Source organism: Drepanopeziza brunnea, assembly GCF_022702325.1.
Source record: "Drepanopeziza brunnea f. sp. 'multigermtubi' strain 214-2 chromosome Unknown ctg19, whole genome shotgun sequence".
In the NCBI taxonomy this organism is placed as follows: domain Eukaryota; kingdom Fungi; phylum Ascomycota; class Leotiomycetes; order Helotiales; family Drepanopezizaceae; genus Drepanopeziza; species Drepanopeziza brunnea.
This window is the reverse complement of record NW_027094082.1, coordinates 1,842,176-1,863,568: the sequence shown is the minus strand read 5'-3', so window position 1 is coordinate 1,863,568 and position 21,393 is coordinate 1,842,176. Positions and strand designations below refer to the sequence as shown.

General features: G+C 45.1%; 4 protein-coding genes across 4 annotated transcripts; 1 reads left to right on the top strand and 3 right to left on the bottom strand.

The window, feature by feature from the left end:
• Positions 1 to 320: 320 nt before the first annotated feature.
• On the bottom strand, positions 321 to 2,093 carry L3040_009300 (uncharacterized protein; the record flags this gene model as incomplete). Its single annotated transcript, XM_007290323.1, has 3 exons — positions 321 to 1,052; positions 1,106 to 1,420; positions 1,494 to 2,093. 3 exons carry the CDS (start codon positions 2,091 to 2,093, stop codon positions 321 to 323), a joined length of 1,647 nt encoding a protein of 548 aa, XP_007290385.1.
• An 824-nt stretch (positions 2,094 to 2,917) lies between these two features.
• Positions 2,918 to 3,910, bottom strand: L3040_009299 (uncharacterized protein; the record flags this gene model as incomplete). Its single annotated transcript, XM_007290324.1, has 2 exons — positions 2,918 to 3,576; positions 3,637 to 3,910. The coding sequence occupies 2 exons, from the start codon at positions 3,908 to 3,910 to the stop codon at positions 2,918 to 2,920; spliced, it is 933 nt and encodes a 310-aa protein (XP_007290386.1).
• Positions 3,911 to 14,833: 10,923 nt separating this feature from the next.
• L3040_009298 (uncharacterized protein) lies at positions 14,834 to 17,788 on the top strand (the record flags this gene model as incomplete). Its single annotated transcript, XM_007290326.1, has 7 exons — positions 14,834 to 15,125; positions 15,210 to 15,389; positions 15,466 to 15,661; positions 15,734 to 15,791; positions 15,862 to 15,940; positions 16,006 to 17,492; positions 17,564 to 17,788. 7 exons carry the CDS (start codon positions 14,834 to 14,836, stop codon positions 17,786 to 17,788), a joined length of 2,517 nt encoding a protein of 838 aa, XP_007290388.1.
• A 212-nt stretch (positions 17,789 to 18,000) lies between these two features.
• L3040_009297 (uncharacterized protein) lies at positions 18,001 to 19,923 on the bottom strand (the record flags this gene model as incomplete). Its single annotated transcript, XM_007290327.1, has 6 exons — positions 18,001 to 18,084; positions 18,282 to 18,428; positions 18,511 to 18,836; positions 18,923 to 19,129; positions 19,211 to 19,434; positions 19,706 to 19,923. The coding sequence occupies 6 exons, from the start codon at positions 19,921 to 19,923 to the stop codon at positions 18,001 to 18,003; spliced, it is 1,206 nt and encodes a 401-aa protein (XP_007290389.1).
• Positions 19,924 to 21,393: the final 1,470 nt, after the last annotated feature.

Genomic DNA, 21,393 nt, shown 5'->3' with positions numbered 1-21,393 from the left:
AGCTCGCGTGATCCATTGGAGGGGTGTCAGTAAATAATTCCAGTAGATCGCGCGAATTGAATACTCCGTAGGATTATACGAGTATCAATCAATCAAATGATCAAAATATTTAGCAGATAATTGATCAGTCGATCGATCATTTTATGAATCAATTTATTCATTAATATATCAATCTAAAAATCGATATATCAATCGATAAGCTTTGTAGAAGTCATGTTGATGCATTTAGTCGAAGTACTTTGAATACCTAGATCAGACGCCTCCGTAATATGAATAAAGTATACAGTGACAACGCCGCCTCCTATGCTCCCCCACCGTTTTCAGGAGCTGGTAACCACACCATCAAGACCCACCTTGATATCCCCCAGAAAGAAACCTTCTTCTCTAGCCTTCTCCCACTGTTTCCGGATAATCTCCGCCCTCTGCGCATCTCTAGGAACGAACCGAGCCTTGAACGGCTTCGGAAGTGTATTCGCACCTAGCTCAAATGCATCGTCGGAGGTGTCGACAACCTGAACCGTCCCATCGGCGTTGCGCCCCGGCTCGATCTTGAATGCCCACAGGATGTTCGCGAGGGTGATGAAGAGACTGTTCTCCGCGAGGTGCATGCCGGGGCAGATCCGCCGACCGCCGCCGAAGTCGAAATGGTCGCGAGCGTAGGGGTCGGGGTGGCTCGCGTATGCACCTGCTTTCAGGGGGTGGTTGAGGTAGCGTTCGGGCTTGAATCGGAAGGGGTCGTCGTAGCGTTTGTCGTGGTGGAGCGCGTAGGTGTGTATGGCGACGACTGTGCCTTTGGGGATGTAGTAGTCCTTGTATTTCACATCGGCGGTGGTGTAGTGCGGAGTGCCCATGTTCGTGACTGGCCGGATGCGGAGGATCTCTTTGATCATGGCGCGAATATATGGAAGGTCGTCTTCATGCTCAAACCTCGGTGGCGTAGTCGCGCCAACTACTCTGTCTAATTCGGCATGAGCGCATGCTTGAACAACGGGATCTGCCGAGAGATACAGAATCAAGCTGTTCAACGAAGACGACGTTGTCTCGGATCCGGCCTATGTTGGGAATTAGCCGAATGCCAAAACATGGGAGAGCTGAGCTGCATTACCTCAATCATGGTACCTGCCATAAATGCGCCCTGAATTTCGCTGATCTCTTGTTTCTTGTAATCCGTCTCCAAAAATTGCTTGACAAAGCACTCTGGGGCCGTTTTGTTGTTGATCTTGACAATCAGGTCGTCCCATAGCTTTGTCCAGATCTTGACTTGTCGACGCTGATATTTGAGCGCTCGTGGTCTCCACCACTGGAGAAAAACGGGAAGTTTCGCGAGCGGAGGAATCATATCAGCTAAAAATGCTCCCGGAGCCGTGCTATCGGAAAACTCCTTCATCAAGCCGTAGATCTCCTTGACATTTTCGCATTCCTGAAGACCGAGCGTTAGTTGGCTTATCCAAGGATTTACCAACAGAGGAAACGGACGGAGAAGGAAAACTGACCCATTGCGGAGCTCTCAGTCCGTATGTAGATGTCAGTACAACAGAGGTACTGTAGCGCCTGACGTGCATGTAGAAATCTTGGTCGTCCTTGTTGTCGGTCAACAAATCGAACAGGAGCTGCTTGGTTTCAAACTCCTGCGACGGCCTGAAGACATTGGACGCCTTGGGAGTGAGAAGCTTGTGGACAATCGCCCTGAGCTTGCGCCATACTGGCGTGTAGCCCATGAGAAGAAATCGCATGCCACCACTGATGATGTCGTTCCCCACGGGCATGGGAACACGGCTGGAAGTAATCGAGCTTTGCTTGTCGATGATCTCCTTGACCGCGCTAGGGGAATTCAGGTAGACCCAGTTTTCCCACCCTATCTGGACCTGCATCACCTCGCCATATTCAGCTGCCCAAGAAAGCAACTTCTTTTGAGGCTGTGGGCCTAATTGAAGGGTGTTACCCACGATAGGAAGCCCTTTTGGGCCGGGAGGTCGACGAAGCCCTCTGGGTACCCGCCGAGAGCGGTATGTGAGAAATGCAACGGCAAGTAGGCAGCTCAACGCTGCCAGGTAGAAGGACGGACGCCCATCGAGAAGCAGAGAGAGCGCCATAGTAGAGGATGAGAGTGTGGTTGAGAAGGAAAACAGTGGTACCAAGAGAGAGATAGGGTTCTAGGTCTGAACGGAGGATGAATGGAATGATCAGGCTTATGTTTTCGAGCGCAACATAAATGAATATATAAACCAATACGGAGTAGTTCAATTGTGAACTGTATGGTTTTCCCCATCTCCGCATTGGACTTGGATCACCGGATCAGTCCTCCAGGCCCAGACACAATTCCAAACACAATTACCCCATACCCCACACGAGAATTGGATTGATCGACGATTGGAAGACTTTGACGAACTTTGGAGTACCTCATTAACCGGGTCGCCGGGTAATGTTTGTACGACTGTACAGCTCACCAGTGGGACGCGGGACACGAGACCAGCTTTGCATAGTCGGCGATACTGGTAACCGATTCCTGGAAACGGGTCACGGTTTCACAAGGCGCTGACCATTCGAGAACGATTCATTTTGGCGGCTTTGAAACATTAGCATAGTTGATAGAATGCTTACAGTTGGTACTTGAAATATACTATGTTTTATAGTTAAAAATTTTAAGTAATTCCAACTATAGTTTATTCTTAAAAGCTACCTACGTAGGTCGTCTTTTTGTCAAAAGACTGTCTTCCGCCGTTCTCTTGTAATAAGTAAAGCGGTATGTTCGGTAAAGTATTATTAGTTTAAGTCTAGCGCTGATTTTTGCGGGTCCAGTGATCATCGGTTTGAAATGTGGGTTATGGGTCCCTATGAAATGCCCTCCTACTGCCCTCAAAGGTATTTGTTTATATACGGGTATATGGATTTTTATATGAACATTGACTACAACTGACTATAGATTTGCATACGGAGGAAAAGGAGTATCATCTGACAGGTCGGCAAACGCCGACCAATGTTTCCACTTTTTCTCTTGCGTCTCTACCTCATCCGCAATGGCGACAGCCAAATCTGATGCCGAGATCCCATGCAGTCTACCGTCAAGATTGGTCGGGTCGTTCTTGTCTCCCTTCACTGGTAAGACATCAAAGCGGAGCTCATACCTCCCCGTTCGGCGTCCAGGTCGATACAACGCAGGCGGCGAGACGAAGGTCCAGGGGAAGGCCGTATTCCCATCGAAAAACATGAAGCTTGTTCTACATGCAGTCACGAAGATGAGCGCCCTGTCGTTGGCCTGGACGTGGTCCTCATACTCTTGGATAATCTTCTTCGTCTCGGCCGTCTCCTTTCCCTGTGCCTGCGCAGCTCGTGCGGTCCGGTAATTGCGAATACCGACGCCCATGGGCCCGAGTCTGTTCTCCATGTAGACAACGTGAGCTTCGCTGTCGGCAATTCCTCGCCGGTAAGACATCCACCAGTCTTTGTCCTCGAGGACACTGCGATCCGGCTGACCCGGCATAGACAGACTTCCGCAACCTCCCACCATGATGAAGTAACCGACTTTGGCCTTACGGATGGCTAGAACTAGCTTCCTGGTAACTTCTAAAAACGGCACTTGGAATCGATCAGTCGAAGAACCTGTGACAAAGTATCTATACGCTGGGCTGAGCTTACTGTACTGAAGACCTTCGTGACCAGCGCTGTGAGGCCCATACTCGTTCACAACCACATCAAAGCCGACAAATAGTGTTGCGAGCTCCGAGATGCTCAAGTTGTTGATGTCTGCTTGGATAGGATGGTATCGCTCATGAGTTCCAAGTGTCTCTGGTTTCCTCGAGAACCCGTAGACATGATGACCACGGTTGATGAGTTCCACGCAGAGGTATGAGCCTCCAAATCCTGCCGGCCCAATCACCCCAATTTTTTTCAATGTATCAATAGGCGCCATTGTATGAGTTTCTGAGCTAGATGAGATAGCCGAAAGTAAACGAAAAGATGGTGGAGGTTTCAAAATAAGGCACTATTGACGTCTGATATCGGAAATACGACACTATAACTCTCCTGTTATCTCCCCATGATTTCGTCTAGCGGTTCCCCGCACTATTGGTGTACCGGTACCCCACATCGACTCCATGCCCCATGGCTAAGCCACATTGTCGTCGTAAACATGATGCAATCAATCAATTGCTGCCGTATTTGCTGGCTGGGCCATTGCCCAATAAGCGAGGTTCCAACCAGCAGCTGACTCGAGTCAGATCCCGGACCTGAGTCAGCTCGGGATCTGACTCGGATCTGCTCGGGATCTAGGGGGACAGAGAGGACTAGAGAAGGGCTCGTTGCTGAATACGGGCTTGGATATGTGCCAATTCGACAAGAAGGGATTCCAAAAACAAAGCGGACGTACGCTCAAATCATTTCCGTATTGCGAGTATTTTATAAATCTAAGGTAGAAGTGAATTTAGCGGGATCGATGTAAAGGCTCTGGTTCAATGAGACCAAAACTGCCTCCTCTCTGAGGGAACCAGCTCGGCCGGCTAAGATAATCATTTTTTAAAGATTTTATGACGGAACAACATCATCGACATGAGTTAGGTTCTCCGGAACTCGGGCCTGAAGCGGGAGGATGATGGAATGTATTCCTGATTCCAATGATAGCGTCGCATGTCAAGGCACCGAACATGAAAGCTAGAGAACTATAGCATTGGGTATTCAAGAAAGAAGGTGATTGTGATCCAACACGAGCTGGCATGAGACCACCGTGTCTCAAGGCCTTGTTGGCGAGGAAGATAGCCATGTATATCCGACGCTTGATTTAACATATTCAATGTCGAATTCCATCAGTCTGGAGTTCCATCAGCTCAGGGGAACAACTTTTCAATTTCGCTTTCTCTTCAACCAGGCGAAATGTAACCTACATGCCTGGGAGAACCCCCGTGGGGAAATAACATTATGCAAGATAAACTCACTTAAAGAAATGTCAAGATTAAATATTGATTCTACTTACTACACCCTGATATATCGCCTCGTTGGACATATTTCTTTGTCTGATCATATCATATCAAGGGACCTTACCTAGCTTAAGCTTTAGGTAATTAAGCAATCTCAAACAGCACCTTCCTAGACTAGCGTTTTTCACAGCCGAAACTCGCCATATGGAAACTCTTCCCAATGCGTCACTCCGACGCGCTTGTTAAGAATTATTATGTGATCCAAGGAATAAGGGCAACGCATCCATATCAGCCACGTTCGTGAGCGCCGTGAGTAAGAAAGTAGATGCAGATAGCTTTGCTGTATGTTGGCGATTTAACATCTCAGCTTTGAGAGCCAAAACTTGTGAAAATAATAACACGCTAAGAATGCAGAGGAAAGTGTCCGACTGATCGCTTGAAAACCGGAGACTCTTTTTGAATTTGATCAACACCTAAGGTATCCATCCCCTCGGATTTTTTGTACCGATCACGATAGCATGGGTAATCTTTGGCTAGTGTAAGGCCAGATGATATGATACAGGTACGACCAGTGCTCTGAATCGGTCGCTTTGCTAGTAGTAATCCCCGTCGCACTATCAGGTTGCAAATATCTTTCTAAGGTTTCGCAACCTCCATCGCGATGATTCATGACTATGAACATGGCCATGACTCGAACATTCATTTCATTGTACGTAGAGTCCTGACACGCTGTGTTATTCTGTCACTTGGGATGAAAAATCCAGCTTGCAAGAAGTTATAGCGAAGATGGGCTGATCGAGAACGGCAGTTTGGTCTCGAACCTCGAGTTGCTAGTTGGCCGCTTAATGGACTTAATATCAACTCCGCGGCAAAGCACAAACTTGCGATCAGTCTACCGCAGTAGTATAACGCGACGCGGGATTTGTGAGTCTAAATTTTGCGCCATCATGATATGTGCTTTGTTTGCTACCGATACGGAAGGACTGATCTCTCTATGCTTGGCATTGGTTCAAACCGATAACCCCCAAGCACCTTGATCTCGCATCAGGTCGAATCCGCTCATCCCCCACAAACTCACATTCCAAGATGAGTATTACCAAATGCCTTCGCTCGGGAGTTAGGAGATCCTCAGGTCGAACGAGACTCGCTGTAGAGCTTGAATTCTGTCTTGAGGGGCCAAACCTCTCAGGCTACTTGGACGCAGCAGCTCTCGACTCCCAGGTTCTATGTCAACCGTCTTGCTGTGATCTTCCTCAGAGAGATTTTTGTTGGGGTAATTCGCAATGCTGAGCTTAAGATGTTCTTTGGCTTGTATTGCGCAATTTTTATTGCGAGACTGCGAGGGTTAGTTAAATTGCGCGGTGTAACTTCTCCTCTATGCCAAACTTAAGATAGAAATATCATTCACCAGTATTCGTGCAAAATCACCTAGTAAGACTCCAGCTTTTGAAGTTCTTGTGGACTCCTGTATTTTGTACGTGCGCTATTCGATTTTGATATTTGCCGATGCCTCCGCGTGAGACTCCATAGGAGTTGAACAGCCGGAATCTATATAGTAATATTCAGTCGATAAAGACGGAAAATTTATAGGAAGGGGATGGTAAGGGAGCAGCGGGAAGAGCAGAAGGGGCTCAATAATGGAGATCACGTGAAGTACGCGTGTGGTGCCTTCCATATTGGATCGCTCCTTCACATTCCTCCGTGGAAATTTCGCGCTTGTAAACAATTTCCCTCCAACACCACGCTCTTCTCTCAACCGCCTGCTACTGCAAGCCTCATCCAAACCTCTACAACCTCTCAAAGTCTCATCTCATCGACAACCTTACGCGCACGTAAGAGTCACCACTACCATACATCTCAAGAAGCCGAGTGCGGTCCGTCTTCATCTTCGACTTCCCCTTCTTCCGCGGCGATCAAGCAAGCTATACCACCATACAGCAGAGACAGCACCGCCCATAAGTCCCAGGTCTCCGCCCGCGGTCTCCTGCGAAAGCCAGCCTCGCGATGGCGGAGAAATACGTAACGAAGGAGCATCTTACCTGCTGCGGCCACACCTACTTTGACGTCGGCGAGATGATCAAGCACTACGAACAATCACACTCAACATTCCATTGCATCCAGGTAGGGGCGAGAGGCAATAGCGGCAAGAACAACCAGGCTGGAACTCTGGCCGAAAAATCTCTAATCGTTGCAGCGGTTCCAATTCTACGATCGAGGCCGTTGTTTACAGGCAGTTTTAAGCCACGGGCTCGGCCATCTCAGACTCAGCTACCCCAGGACCAACAATCTCAAGATCCAGAGCCCGATCTCTCACAAATCTGATACGATGGAGAGCACGGTCTCCGCAGAAGGTAGCCCTATACACTCCTTTATCAATCCTCGGTTTTTCTTCCGAGTTTTACTGGTTGATATCGAATAATCCCAAGTGCCTACTAGTGTTCAATTACTGACATGTTTATAAGGTCCGGTCATCTGTGGACATTCCAATACAGCGGAGTCTTGTTGTCGCCGATATCAGTCTCAAGGAAGCAAATTTATCGGGGGATCTGATTATGCATGTGCGGGAAGGCTGGTTCTAAATACTGGACACGGGGATCTCTGCGTGAGACGTCGACCCCTATCAAAAGATGAGATGCGGTTTCCTTAAGCGAATTGGATGGAATGTCACCATCTTTGAAAACATAAAGCTGAACAGCACAGATGGGATGGATTTCTATTCTTCAGGCTTCCTCAAGAGCTTCGCCGCAAGATATGACTATTGCTGCTTCAGACGTTCTTCCAGAAATTTTTAAAAAGTAAACGCACTGTTTTCTTTTTGAATGTCCAGCCCTAATCGTACCCCTGGTCGGAGTACTAGTCAGGCGTTGCGGTTCCTAATACCCTCCAGCGATACGGCCAATTTTTTGACCTTTTTTTCTGCAACAAATATTAATTACGTACTTTTTGATAGAAAAATGAATGATAAAATCCGATATAATTCGTTAATATTAGACCTACTCAAGGGAAAAAAAAGGATTCAATAGATATTCTGAACGCAATTATATTTGTATTTCAATCTCGTCGGCGCTTATTCAATACTGTTTGTTCCATTGTATAAACAGCTGAATAACTAAATAACCATAAATGTTTACATATACCTACTTAAAAAGTTTAATCGCTAGCTTCAAATCTATATCGCTTTTCATTTTTAATAGCCTAAAGTAGTAAGAGATCTATCGATTATTATAAGTTCGTGTTTTTTAAGTGCACCGATCAATTCAAAAGCTTCGCATCTATATTTATTGGATAGTTGCGCAACGCACTATATTCAATTCATTATAATATATATCGTTGGTAACACAAGTGTTGGTTGTATTGACTGGTCAATTCAGTTGATTTGGTTTGTTGTTGATAATGGTTGGTTTTTACCAGGGAAGGTTGTGGCCGTCCTCACGTGCCATTGCCAAGCCTAGAGCTCCTCGTACCTTCCACTTCCATCGTGGCCATAATGGCCCTCAGTGATCCGACACGTGTATAAATTTTTTTATTATATAATTAATATATATCAAAAAGAATTTGTATTTACTTAGATTTACTTATTATCTATACGATAATGCGTTGTTCAAGCCCTTTTTCATAATACATGATTTTCGGGGTTTGAATCTCGCGTTAAATAAACGGAAAAGAAAGAAAAAAAAGAAGAAAAAGGAGGAGGAGTTTAGCGATAATCGTGCTCGGTTTGATTTAACAATTACATATTCTGAAATCTATAGCTCACGCGTATCTATCTTCCATTTCGGCATTAAATTTAGTCACAGCGTTCATAATTAATCGCGTGTAAAAGAAAATCACGAAAAAAGAGATCGTATCGCTGAGGGGTACTAGGAACCGCGTTCCTTGCCTCTGACTAGTACTCCGATCGGGAGTACGGTTAAGGGCTTTCGTAATTCTCATACACATTTCCTAAAGACAACAATCTCAAGTGGCAAGAGTGGACGACACATGATCATGGCTGGCTAGCTAAGCAGTAATCGTCGGCTGGCTTAGGTGGGCCTCCTTATATCCTTTCAGTCTTAGTCGGCGTAAGCGATTGCGGATCGGAAGCGAATGCGGATTTTTCTACCTTACTATTAGTTTTTGTATACAGAATACAACTCACAATATTAACTTTTGATCTTCTCGCTTAACAAGGAAAGGATTGATTGAAAAGCAAAAATGAAAAGTCGCAAAAGGTTTCATTATACCAACATGGTTTAACATCTTAAGTCGGTGAAAAGCTAAGCAGCAAGCTAAAGAGAATCTTAAATCTGCTGTAAAACATTAATGAATTATTAATAAGCTTTAAAAAAAAGAAAGAGATGCTGGATACCGGTATCACAAAAGAGTCGATTCGCGTAAAACTGAGCGCGAGAATAAAAAGACTATACGAAAACGCTTTGTTGCAGGCGTAATTATTACAGACGACGATTTAATATTTATTTTAATTCTCGATTCAAAAGAGATTTGATAATTGCAACAACCTCTTGAGCGTTAGATTTTGCGGCCTCGTAAAAAAGGTATTCCTCGACCAACTCTCTCTCAACTTAAACCTTTTCTCGATAACGATGATTTAATAATTAGTATAATCGATATGAATAAAGACTTTTTTTAAAGCAAGATTTGTCCCTTTTTTTTAGGTGTTAATATCGATAGCGATAGCTTTAATCTAAATAATATTAAGGACTCATAGGATTTATTACGTAAAGTAAAAGGCGAATCAAATTCTAATGAAAATAATAATCGATAATTGAAAATTTTATCGGATAATACGATTTTGAATATTTCAAAAGAAAAAAATTATATTCGTGAATTAATTATTTATGTAAATATTTTATAATTGTAATAGTAACTGCCATAGTATAAAAGAATTCCTAATATACTACGTATACGAAAAATCCGCATTGGCTTCCGATCCGCAACCGCTCACGCCGACTAAGATTGAAAGGATGTAAGGAGGCCCACCTAAGCGAGCCGACGATTACTACCAAGGTATTGGCGTAATTGTTACCCCTTAAGGGTGCCTCAAAAGTTTAGTTTCCACTATAAGCCCCCTAGCTACCCTACCCTCAGGGGGTAATACTACTACTACGTATTACCCCTCGAGGGTGCATCAAAAGTCTAGTTTCCACTTTAAACCCCCTGCTTACCCCCCCCCTCGAGGGGTAATACGTAGTACTTACGCCTGGGACGTAGTAGATATTTTTACTGTACTTAAGCAGAAAGAGTGAAATGCATAACAATGCCCCCCCCCCCCCCCCCCCCCCCCCCCCCCCCCCCCGCCTAACGACTCCGCAACTATAGTAGTACTACTAGTAGTATATTCAATTCAGAATAGCTCTTTATCGGCATCTGAAAGAGGAGATCATATCGTCAAAGTGCTCAAATCCGGCTTGAAGCTTGAGTTCCGTAATCTGGCCGGTATAATTAAAAGATCCGGACCTTCGAAGGCAACTATAATCACTAGATATTTAAGATCAGCTATTTTAGAAATTCAAATTATTAAAGATGAAATTGAATGCTTATACGAAAAACTCGCATGTTGCACTTTCGGTATCTATAGAGCTAGTTGTATCCGTAATAAGGGGAAGAATGGCTTTAAGCTTATTAGCTTTCTTTCAAAAGAAATCAATTTTTTTTTTAAAAAAAAAGTCGAAAAGAGGTGTCTAACTGCAAAAATCGATTGGTGCTTCGGGATAATAGCATCTTGAAAATTTAGGATTTTCGCAAAGCTTAATATTTCTTGCGGTCGCGGCAAAAGCTGCTAAGATAGCTGCGGCGACGATATTGTTAATAAACATTATTTCAATAAATTGAAAGAAAACCTGTTCTCATAATGAATAGATGTTAGAAATGTAAGATAGAAAGAATATGACGGGCGTGTCTAGAAAGGATTTTAAAGGGTCGATTATTTCCTATGCCTCGAAGAAAATGGAGTTGTTTTTCCTATGCCTCAACCCACTTTTGAGTGGGCCCGTCCAGCCAAATCTACTCGCTGCTTTATACATAGATATCAGCTTAGGAATCAATTCCAAAAGATACGCTGTCCGCGCAACCAACGGTTTTGTATTACGAACACGATTAAAGCATATATATTTTCCCTATTATACCGATACCGTAGCTTCCTTAGTTCGAAGGTCGTAATTGCAACGAGCGCGCTACCGGTACTTGTATGTATCGTTAAAGTAGCATACGTATCTTATAAGAGTTTTTTCGCTATTCGGACACTTAAGCTTTTATGGCTCGTAAATAGCTTGATTAAGTACTGCGTCTTTACAAGCTTTTAGATTATAAAATACATCGCTTTGCTAAATTGAAATAAGTTTCTCTTAAGAATATTTAAGAAATAGATTTATATTTATATTAAAATCAAGTATAATTAAGCCGAGGTCGTTAAATATAGCGTCCGAAGATTTTAATAAAGCATTCAAAACAACGTCGATAATAAGGATTTCCGCTATTATAGCTAAACAAATCGCGATAATAATACTAAAATTGCAATTGTATAGAACTCTAGTATAAGCGGCATTACTGAAAATTTTTCTTGTATAAAGCAGCGAGTAGATTTGGCTGGACGGGCCCACTCAAAAAGTGGGTTGAGGCATAGGAAAAACAACTCCACTTTCTTCGAGGCATAAGAAATAATCGACCATTTTAAAGACAGTTAAATCCTTTTTTATAAACTTATAAATAATATAAAATTTTAACGTATTTCTAATTTACGTTAGTCGTAATAGACTAGTCGCTTTCGTATTGATTCAAGGAGGTTTCAAAGCTATCTACGTAGTACGTACTACCTACGGTACAGGCCTAAGTATTTCCCCTCAAGGGTAGGATAACCAGTGGTTTTAAAGTGGAAACTTCAACTTTTGAGGCACCCTTCGAGGGGTAATACTTGGGCCTGTACCGTGGGTAAGTTGATCGGTTTAAGCCTTGGTAAAATCCCTTGCGAAATTATAGTAGTACGTAGTACTCGTGCCTAGGCCTGTACCGTGTAGTACCTTACTCGCTGCGTCGAATCGAGTCGAGTCCTTTCGCTTCTCGCTTCTTGTGACAACACGCCAGGTCTCCCACGCGATATTCCTACGAGCGCCAAGCTCCTTGGCTAACGCCTTCTTTTCATTATCTGCGCTTTTTGAAGTTCGCTACCTACCGAGGCTGAATACAGTCAACCTTCTTGTACTACGTACTAGCTTACAGCTCCTTTTTCAACCTTTATTCTCGGTAGTTATTGATTCTGCGTCATTATTTTGAGATCATCTTGAGCTCCATATAATCCTGCTCTCTCTCGTAAAATCTTTAAGTCATCGCTTCAGGTCTTCACATTATTAACAGTTACCGAGAGTAAAAGTTGAAAGGAGCTGTGAGCTACTACGTCCCAGGCGTAAGTATTACCCCTCGAGGGTGCCTCAAAAGTAGTACAAGAAGGTTGACTATAGTCAAAGCTCGGTACTCTCCCCCCCTTTTGAATACATGTCGGACCCAGTTTAGGCCCATAAATCATAGAGCGGTGGTTTCTACTACTGCTACTACGTACTACGTAGTAGTAAATGGCTCAAAGCCCTGTCAACTCCACTGTATAGACTAAATACCGGCTCAAAGATCCTATTCAAGGCTGAATCCTTATACTACGTAAATTGATTGGTTTAAGCCCTGGTAAGATCTCTTGCGAAATTATACTTTCGACATGTACTATACGTAGTAGTGGGTACTGTACGTAGGCAGCGAACCTAAAGAAACGCTAAGAAGGAAAAGAAGAAGTGAGAAAATATAAAAAGAAAAAGATGGCGTTAGCCAAGGAGCTTGGTACTCGTAGGAATTACGCGTAGGAGACCTGGCGTATCGTAACACTTCTTGTTTTTCTTCTTTTTATTTTTTTCATATTATTCTCTTCTTTATGTTTTTTCTTTTTATTCTCTTCGTCTTATCTTCATCTCTTGATCTTTTCTTCGTATTTTTTTTCTTATTTTTTCTTCTTACATATTTCGTCTCATTTTCTTCTTCTTATTTTCTTCGTCTCATTTTATTTTTAATTATTTTGCTTCTTGTTTTTTTCTTCATCTTTTCTTCATCTTTTTCTTATTCTTTCTTTCTTTTCCCAAATCTAAGCGAGGGGAAGCATGCTGTGCTGCTTTGCTGCAGACTTGCCGGGTTAGCGGTATCCGGGAATGCATGGTACGTAGTAGGTACTTGATCGTACCACGTACTATCTCGATCTGTAACACTACATAAGTTGCACTGGGAAAGGGATCCTGGGTCGCCTGGCAGATGCCCGATAGGCTCTGCTAAGTACTACTATGCTATCGGATTTGACCGCGGCCAGCTCGTTGTTGGTATAGGAAGGCTAGCCCCTGTGTAAGTAACACAGGGTTGTTCCGGTTACTCCGTTCCGTACATCCCATCTTTCTGGGGAAGAGGGCCAGGGGGAGCTGCACACTCCCGGAGGCAAGGGGAGGGAAGGGAAGCTTGGAATTGAGGGGCAACTTACCACGGTACAGGCCTAAGTATTACCCCTCGAGGGTGCCTTAAAAGTTTAGTTTCCACTTTAAACCCCCTGTTTTCCCTACCCTCGAGGGGTAATACTTACGCCTGCGACGTAGTACTTAGGCCTGTACCGTAGTAGCTAGTACGTAAGATCTACTACTACTACGGATGAACAACTACTACTACTACTATTGTGACAGGAACTACTGCAGCATTGCAGATATTGCAGATGCATAGATAGGATTAAGTACTACCTTAAAGGCCTGTAACTTTTCTTTTCATAAAAGATAGTCATTAGACCGTCCAAATTCAGCGCTAGTTCTAAATCAAGAATAGTTAGTTCATTCGCAAGAACGATTCCCGAGCAAGAGACCATTTCACGACCGTCCCATAGCCGTCCCCGTCAAAATTTTTAGAACAGGTTTCATCCAAACCTCGTCTTAAGACTTAAAACGTTCTACGACAGATATGAACCGAAAGAAGGGGATGTAAAGGACCCAGAGATAATAAGCGATCAAGATATTTGGCTTGGTAATATCAGCTTTTTCGAACAAAGGTTTGTTTAAAACGGAACCAAAACGGTTCCGGTCTCGGGACGATCTTTTTCACGAAAGAAAGACGGACTACCCCAGGTATTGACCGTGCCCAATAGTCAAGGACTATCCCTTAAAGAAGGAGACGGTCCGAAAACAATCCGTGGAATCCGACCGTCCCGAATGACCCCCCCTCCTGTTATGTTTAAATGTCGGATCCAGTTTAGCCCCTTAAGTCGCAGAGCGTTGGTTCATGAACGGCTTAAAGCTCTGTGATCTCCATTACATAAATTATATATTAATGTAAATATACTTTTAAAAGCTGAATTCTTATACGTTGTACTACAAATTGATTAGTTTAAGTCTTGATAAGAAAGGCCCCTTGCAAAATTATGCTTTCGATATGCGTGCATAAAGGGGAAAGCAAAGCACCTTCCGATTTAATTTTTTCAAGGGCTCTTGTACCAAGGCTTAGCTTAATCAATTAATCAAATCAAATAAAAGGACTCCGCTTTAAAAAAGCATCTTTTGAGCGAAGCCATTTAATTTGTGCAATAATGTCGATAGGGCTCTAAGGCGGCCATTGAGAGCCCACCCACTTGACGATATTATGGGGCTGAACTGGGTCGCACATGTATTCGTACTACGTAGGGATGGATCTGCTACGTAAGATCGGATTCTGTGCATTTCAATGCTCAACTGCGATCCTGTGCCCTACAGGCTGGCTCTAGCCCCAATTTTAGCTAGCTCGTCGTGGAATGTATATACATATATATCACCTCCCTCATTCCCTTTCTTCCTCAGATCCATTGTCATTCTTTCTATCCTCGTCCGATCTTGGGTCGGTCGAAGCAGTACAGTGGTAAGTAAACAACTACCCAACTAAATACCATGCGGTTCCTCGTCTCCTCCCTTGCAATCCTCGCTGGAGTTGCAGCGCAAAACGATGGGGACTTCTCACCCCCGAGCTATCCCTCCCCGTGGATGAGAGGAGGTGATGGCTGGCAAGACGCCTACGAAAAGGCGCAGGCTTTCGTGAGCCAGCTTACGCTGCTGGAGAAGGTCAACCTGACGACGGGGGTTGGATGGTCGGGACAGGCTTGTGTGGGTAATACCGGCTCCATTCCGAGATTGGATTTTCCGGGACTCTGTTTGCAAGATTCGCCGGTTGGAATCAGATTTTGTAAGAATATCTATCATCTGGGAAAGCATTGCACACTGGTTGCAAGGGGTATATAAGAAAGAAGCGTAGGCTGACTCGTAGCAGCTGATCTCAACTCGGTTTTTCCGTCTGGTATGAATGCTGCTGCAACATGGTCCACTCGATTGCTCAAAGCGAGAGGTGTGGCGATGGGAGCAGAGCACCGTGGAAAGGGTATCGATGTCCAACTCGGGCCTGTAGCTGGCGCTTTGGGAAGGGCACCTGCTGGCGGACGAAACTGGGAAGGTAATGTTAATTTTGACTCTTCAAACTTGATGAACGAGAAAGTAGCGAAAAAGGCAATGCTGACGGTGAAAATCAGGCTTCGGCCCCGATCCAGTGTTGACTGGCGTCTCAATGAGCGAAACCATCAAGGGCATCCAAGAATCGGGTGTCGTCGCTTGCGCCAAACACTATATCATGAATGAACAAGAGCACAACCGCACCCCCAATGGGAGTGTACAGTTCGCCTACTCGGCTAATCTTGACGACAAGACTATGCACGAGCTTTACCTATGGTGGGTCAGGCATTTCTAGTCCGCTCGTTTATCTATTGACATTCGGGAACTTGTGTGCTGACTTTCCACGAGGCCCTTTGCGGACGCTGTGAGGGCTGGTGTTGGTTCGGTTATGAGCTCCTACAACCAGGTGAGAGATACCTCTTCGGGATGCAATGTTGTATGGAGCTTGAAAATTACGGCGGGCTGATCTGAAGCAGATTAACAACAGCTACTCCGCGCAGAACAGTTGGATCCTGAATTATCTGCTCAAGAACGAGCTTGACTTTCAGGGCTTTGGTGAGCATCTAGTACCCATCGCTCCCAACGGATCGAATATTGAATCTTCCTCTGACAGCGTACAGTCGTTAGCGATTGGTGGGCGCAACATACTGGCGTAGCTTCAGCTCTTGCAGGCCTCGACATGACAATGTCAGGAGATCAGGGCTATTTATCAGGCAACTCCTACTGGGGCGCCAACCTCACAGCATCTGTGCTGAATGGGACCATCCCACAGTGGCGACTCGATGACATGGTCACCAGAATCATGTCCGCCTATTACAAAGTCGGCCGTGATACCGCCAGCGTACCAGTAAACTTCAACTCCTGGTCCTCCGAGACTTTTGGATTCCTCCATCCCCAGGTCGAAGAGGGATATCAGCAAATCAACTTCCATGTGAATGTACAGGCTGACCACGCTAAGCTGTGTCGTGAGATGGCCGGTGCTTCCACAGTCTTGCTGAAGAACGTCAACGGGACTTTGCCATTGAACAAACCAGAGAGTATTGCTGTGATCGGCGAAGATGCACACGATAACCCTGCTGGGCCCAACGCCTGCATCGACAGAGGCTGCAACGTAGGCACGCTGGCGATGGGCTGGGGATCTGGCATAGCCAACTACCCATACCTCATCGCCCCCAATACAGCATTGAAAGAACAAGCCGAGTCCGATGGTACCAAATACGCAAACGTAAGTGACAACTACGATTTCGACGCCGTTACCAAAGCAATCGCTGGCACAGATGCCGTCCTCGTCTTCGCAAATGCCAACTCGGGCGAATCTTTCATTACCGTCGATAACAATGTCGGCGACAGAAACAATCTGACTCTCTGGGGAAACGGCGACGCTCTGATTGATCACGTCGCATCGATCCACCCGAATACCATTGTTGTGCTGCACACAGTCGGCCCCGTCATAGTCGAGAAGCTTAAGCACCATCCTAATATCACTGCCATCGTCTGGGCCGGTCTGCCAGGCCAAGAATCTGGAAACGCCATCACAGACATTCTGTACGGGAAGCGCAATCCAAGCGCGAAGAGCGTGTTCACATGGGGCAAGACGCGCGAGGATTGGGGCGTCGACGTCGTCTACACACCTACCTCTGACCCGCCTCAATTGAATTTCAAGGAGGGAATCTTCATCGACTACCGGTATTTTGACAAGAACAACATCGAACCATCGTATGAATTTGGTTTCGGACTCTCCTACACCAAATTCTCGTACTCCGACTTGGTTGTTGTGAAGCAAAACCCTGGGCCTTACGAACCGACCACGGGCATGACGACAGCCGCTCCGACGCTGGGAAATATCGATTTTAACGCGAGTAATGCTCAATTCCCTGTAGGTTTTAAACCAGTGAGGTTATACATATACCCGTATCTGAACGCGCCTCCACCGACGGGAAATGATGACACTTTGTGGCCAGAGGGGAGCAGGGAGGGGACACCGCAGAAGAAACTTGCTGCTGGAGGGAGTGCAGGCGGGAATAGCAAGCTGTACGATATCGTGTATACTATCTCTGCTACGGTGACGAACACAGGGGAGGTCGAGGGGACGGAGATAGCGCAGCTTGTGAGTCTCAACTCTCAGTCACCCCATTGTCGACCCCTTTTTAGAGAAATAATGCTGATACACCGCCGCAGTATGTTTCCTTGGGTGGACCAGACGACCCCGTCACGGTACTGAGAGGTTTCGATGATCTGACCCTTAGCCCAGGCGAGAGCCAGACGTTCGAGGTTAACCTCACGAGGAGAGATATCTCCAACTGGGATCCAGTGTCTCAGAACTGGGTTGTTAGTCCCTACCCAAAGACTGTGTTCGTTGGAGGAAGTTCGAGGGATCTACCACTACAGGGACCTTTGGCCTGATGGGTAAAAATGAGCGGGAATTCTGCGAGTCATAAGTTTCAGACGTGTAGTGCCTATTTTGGAACTGACGTGAGATGATTATCAAATATATGAGCAAAATGATTGTCAAATATATGAGCAAAATGAAAAATGACTGCGAATCTTTGCCCCGGATCCTTCCGCTTCTCAGTATCCCAGGTCTCAGACTGGAGACAACGTTGCATCACATGAGCTCACACCTTCCACACCTGCGCGATAAAGTCCTCGATATCGCCCAGCAATACCTCGGGGTTTTCCAGCGCCGCGAAGTGTCCGCCCTGCTCGCAGATTAGCGATTATTTCTGAACCTTGTCTGTCATCGTCCGAAATGCCAAAACCCGCATCCTCCAGCATGCAGCCTCCAAAGCCTCCTTTCTCGTGCTCTTCGATCACGAAGGTGCAAGCACCGGTACAAGCAGCCAAGATAGCAATTTAAAAGGAAGGGAGATATTTTCGAATACGGGGTGTTACGTACCGTATCGTGCTCGCGGTAGAACACTAGATTCCCGGCAGCCGCCGCCCAGCTTTTGGGAACCGGCACGACTTCCTTTGGGAAATTGGAGAATCCGTAGGGGACGCTGACGTAGGCAATCATGGGTTGTTGGTCTTTGGGTGGGAAGTGCTAGTGGGTAGAGGTTAGAAGGATGTCGATACACTGAACACAGGAGCGGAGCGGAGGGCATAAGCGAGAGAGGGAAGCGTACTGTGCGGTAGGAGTAGATACTGCTCTCAAACGTCTGCGTGTACCAGTACAGCGACACGCTCTCCAGGATTGCGTCGAGCGAGGGGTCGGTGTCCGTCCACTCCAGGTACTTCTCGCCGATCCAGGCCAGCAAGGCTAGCGGGCTTGATCCGAGCACGAGGCCGATGGTGGAGGGTCGGGTGCCGTGCTCGGCAGCGTACGCGGCGCCTGTGGTGATGAACGCCTGGCCCCGTGCTAGCATCTTCTTTTCTGCCTCTGTGAACGACTGCTCCTTCTCGGATAGACCTCGGGGTGCGGAGATAATGAAGTTGACATTTACGTGGACGGCTGTGGGGGGCTTTTAGCCTTGACGGCGTGATAGATTTGGAGAGGGGAGAGAGAAGGGGAAGGGGGAAGATGGATAAAGGAGAGACCTTTGCAGCTGGGGAATTCGCCACCACCGAGGACTTTGGCAATTTCGCTACCCAAATCACCGCCTTGCGCTACGTAGCCAGAGCCGGAGGAGAAACCGAGGTTGTGCATGAGAGTGTCCATGACGAGGGCGACGTCTCGGACTGCGAACTCGCGGTCTAGAGGTGGTGGGCTGGAGAATGCGTAGCCGGGAAGGGAGGGCACGATGACTGCAGTGGATAGTCAATGTCTTCCTCTATATCATGTCCAGATGGTAATTGAGAAGAAGAGAGACGCTGGAGGATACGTACCATGGTACGGCAGCTGAGCAGGGTCCGTATACTTCTCCTTGAGAAGGGCGAGTATGGGGAGGAACTCGAGAAAGTTTCCCGGCCAGCCGTGGAGTAACAGGAGGGGAGTTGCGGTCGGTGAGGTCGAGAACAGAGCGATGAAGTGGATGGTGAAACTGCCAGCTTCGGTTGTGACGGGAATGGTGAAGTTAGGGAAAGTGTTGATGTAGGACTCTGATTTCTTCCTGAGCCTTTGTGAGCAAGTTTTTTAGATGGAGAAGAGCAGATGTAAAAGCGATGAAGTTAACTCTCCTTGAGGAGGTTAAGAACGTTGAACCAGCCTTGGATGGCGAAAGAGACTTCGATGTCACTTGACTAGCTGGGGCCTTGACCACAGCCAGCGACGGATCGCCGAAAACTGTCTCTTGCTTGAGTGATGTATAAATACCTATATATGTGCCCACCCCTTTCTGCATAACATCCGCCACCAAAAGCATTCATCAAAATAAGACTCACCAGTCGAACTCGCTCTCCCAAACTTTCTTCGCATTCATAATCCACTCACGACTGACACCGAATCTTCGATCCGTCTGCACATTTTCATACGTCTCCTTGGAGACTCTTGATAGCTTCAAAAGCTGCTTGAAATCGGCGATGTCGCTGTCCGGGATGTTGACTTTGAAGGGGGTGGGCTGCGTAGGAGCCGAGGCAGGGGGTATGGCGTATAAGGCCATTTTCGGGGTACGATATTTTCTGTGGGGTGTTTAGATTTGAGAAGAGATGCGAAAGGTTATGAATGGAGTGTTGGTCAAGAGTCGAAAGGAAAGAAATTCAAATGAAGGTCGACCTATTTGTGTGCGGCAATTAATACTAAGGTGGGGGTTCAAAGGCTGATGAGGTCAGAATTAGCTCGTGAAGCTTAACTAAACAGGAAGGTTAGCCTACCTTATTAATTGCATGCTCTTATTTGAATCGGCATCTGCCATCTCATGCTTTGAAATACATGCATATGAGTTTTTGCAAACATTTCTTTTTTCGGTACGTTTTGCACGTGGAAGAAGGCAAGTGCATGAGGTGTAAAGCCGTTGATATTTTAATCATTCCCCCTGTCCAGGTATCAGCAAGCATCTCGCACGACGAATGCGATGGCGAATTCTTAAGCTGTTTTCTCAATATTTTAGATGTCTACTGGAATCTGAGCAGGATTCCATACAGCTCGAGTACAAGACTAGGCAATCAGACTGCATGTTACCCTCCAACTATTTGGGTTCTCGCTAGCCCCGGAATGGAATTCCGAAAATTAGATCGGGGGATTCTGAAAAGTAAAGAAAAAGCCTGCTCTCGAGGGAAAATGAAATTTCCTGGAATAGATAAGTAATAGTCAGTGCACTGACTTTGTGACCTGCGGGCTCTCGGTCACAGTCAAGGCAAGCAAGTGTCCCAGGTCAAGCAAGTGTCCCATTTCAATTATTTCAACTTGTTTTAGAAATAACTTAATAACGAATAAAGCTATAATATTAAAAATTTGATACTCTTAAAGAGCTCGATTCCGCCGATTAATGCATTCAAATTTTATCAATATAGCTCTTCTTATTATCAAGCAATTCAAGTTGCAAATCGTAAAAAAAAATTTGGGGATTTTCTATCGAAAAGAATCGAAAATCGCGATTTGTATTAAGAATAAGTCATAACAAAAAAAGCTATAGCAATAAAAATTAAATATGCGAATCCATATAAGTGAGTTACACTTTATTTATAAAATACATTATATATTTTTATTATTAAAATAAGTAAAATAATATTTATTACGCAAAATTACAATTGTAACAGCGAAAAAAGCTCGGACAATTTAGCGAAAATTCAAGAACATCAACTTTTCGATTATATTTATAACTTAAATAAAATAATAATTATTAAAGTTATAGTAAAAATATTAAATGGTACGAGTTCGCTTGATTCAAAGTTTCTTAAATATCAAATTTTTATATGAAAATTCAATTTGCAAGCCGATTAATATCAAAAAATATAAAATTTTCAATACAAAATATTTGATTTTCAATCAAATTCAATCGATCAACAAACATTATTTATTTTATTAATTATTAAATTGTTAATAAAAAGATTTTACACTTGGTTAGACTTTCAAAGATCTCGATTACGCCGATCTATGCATCTAGTTTTGAATATTATAGCAATATTCGTTG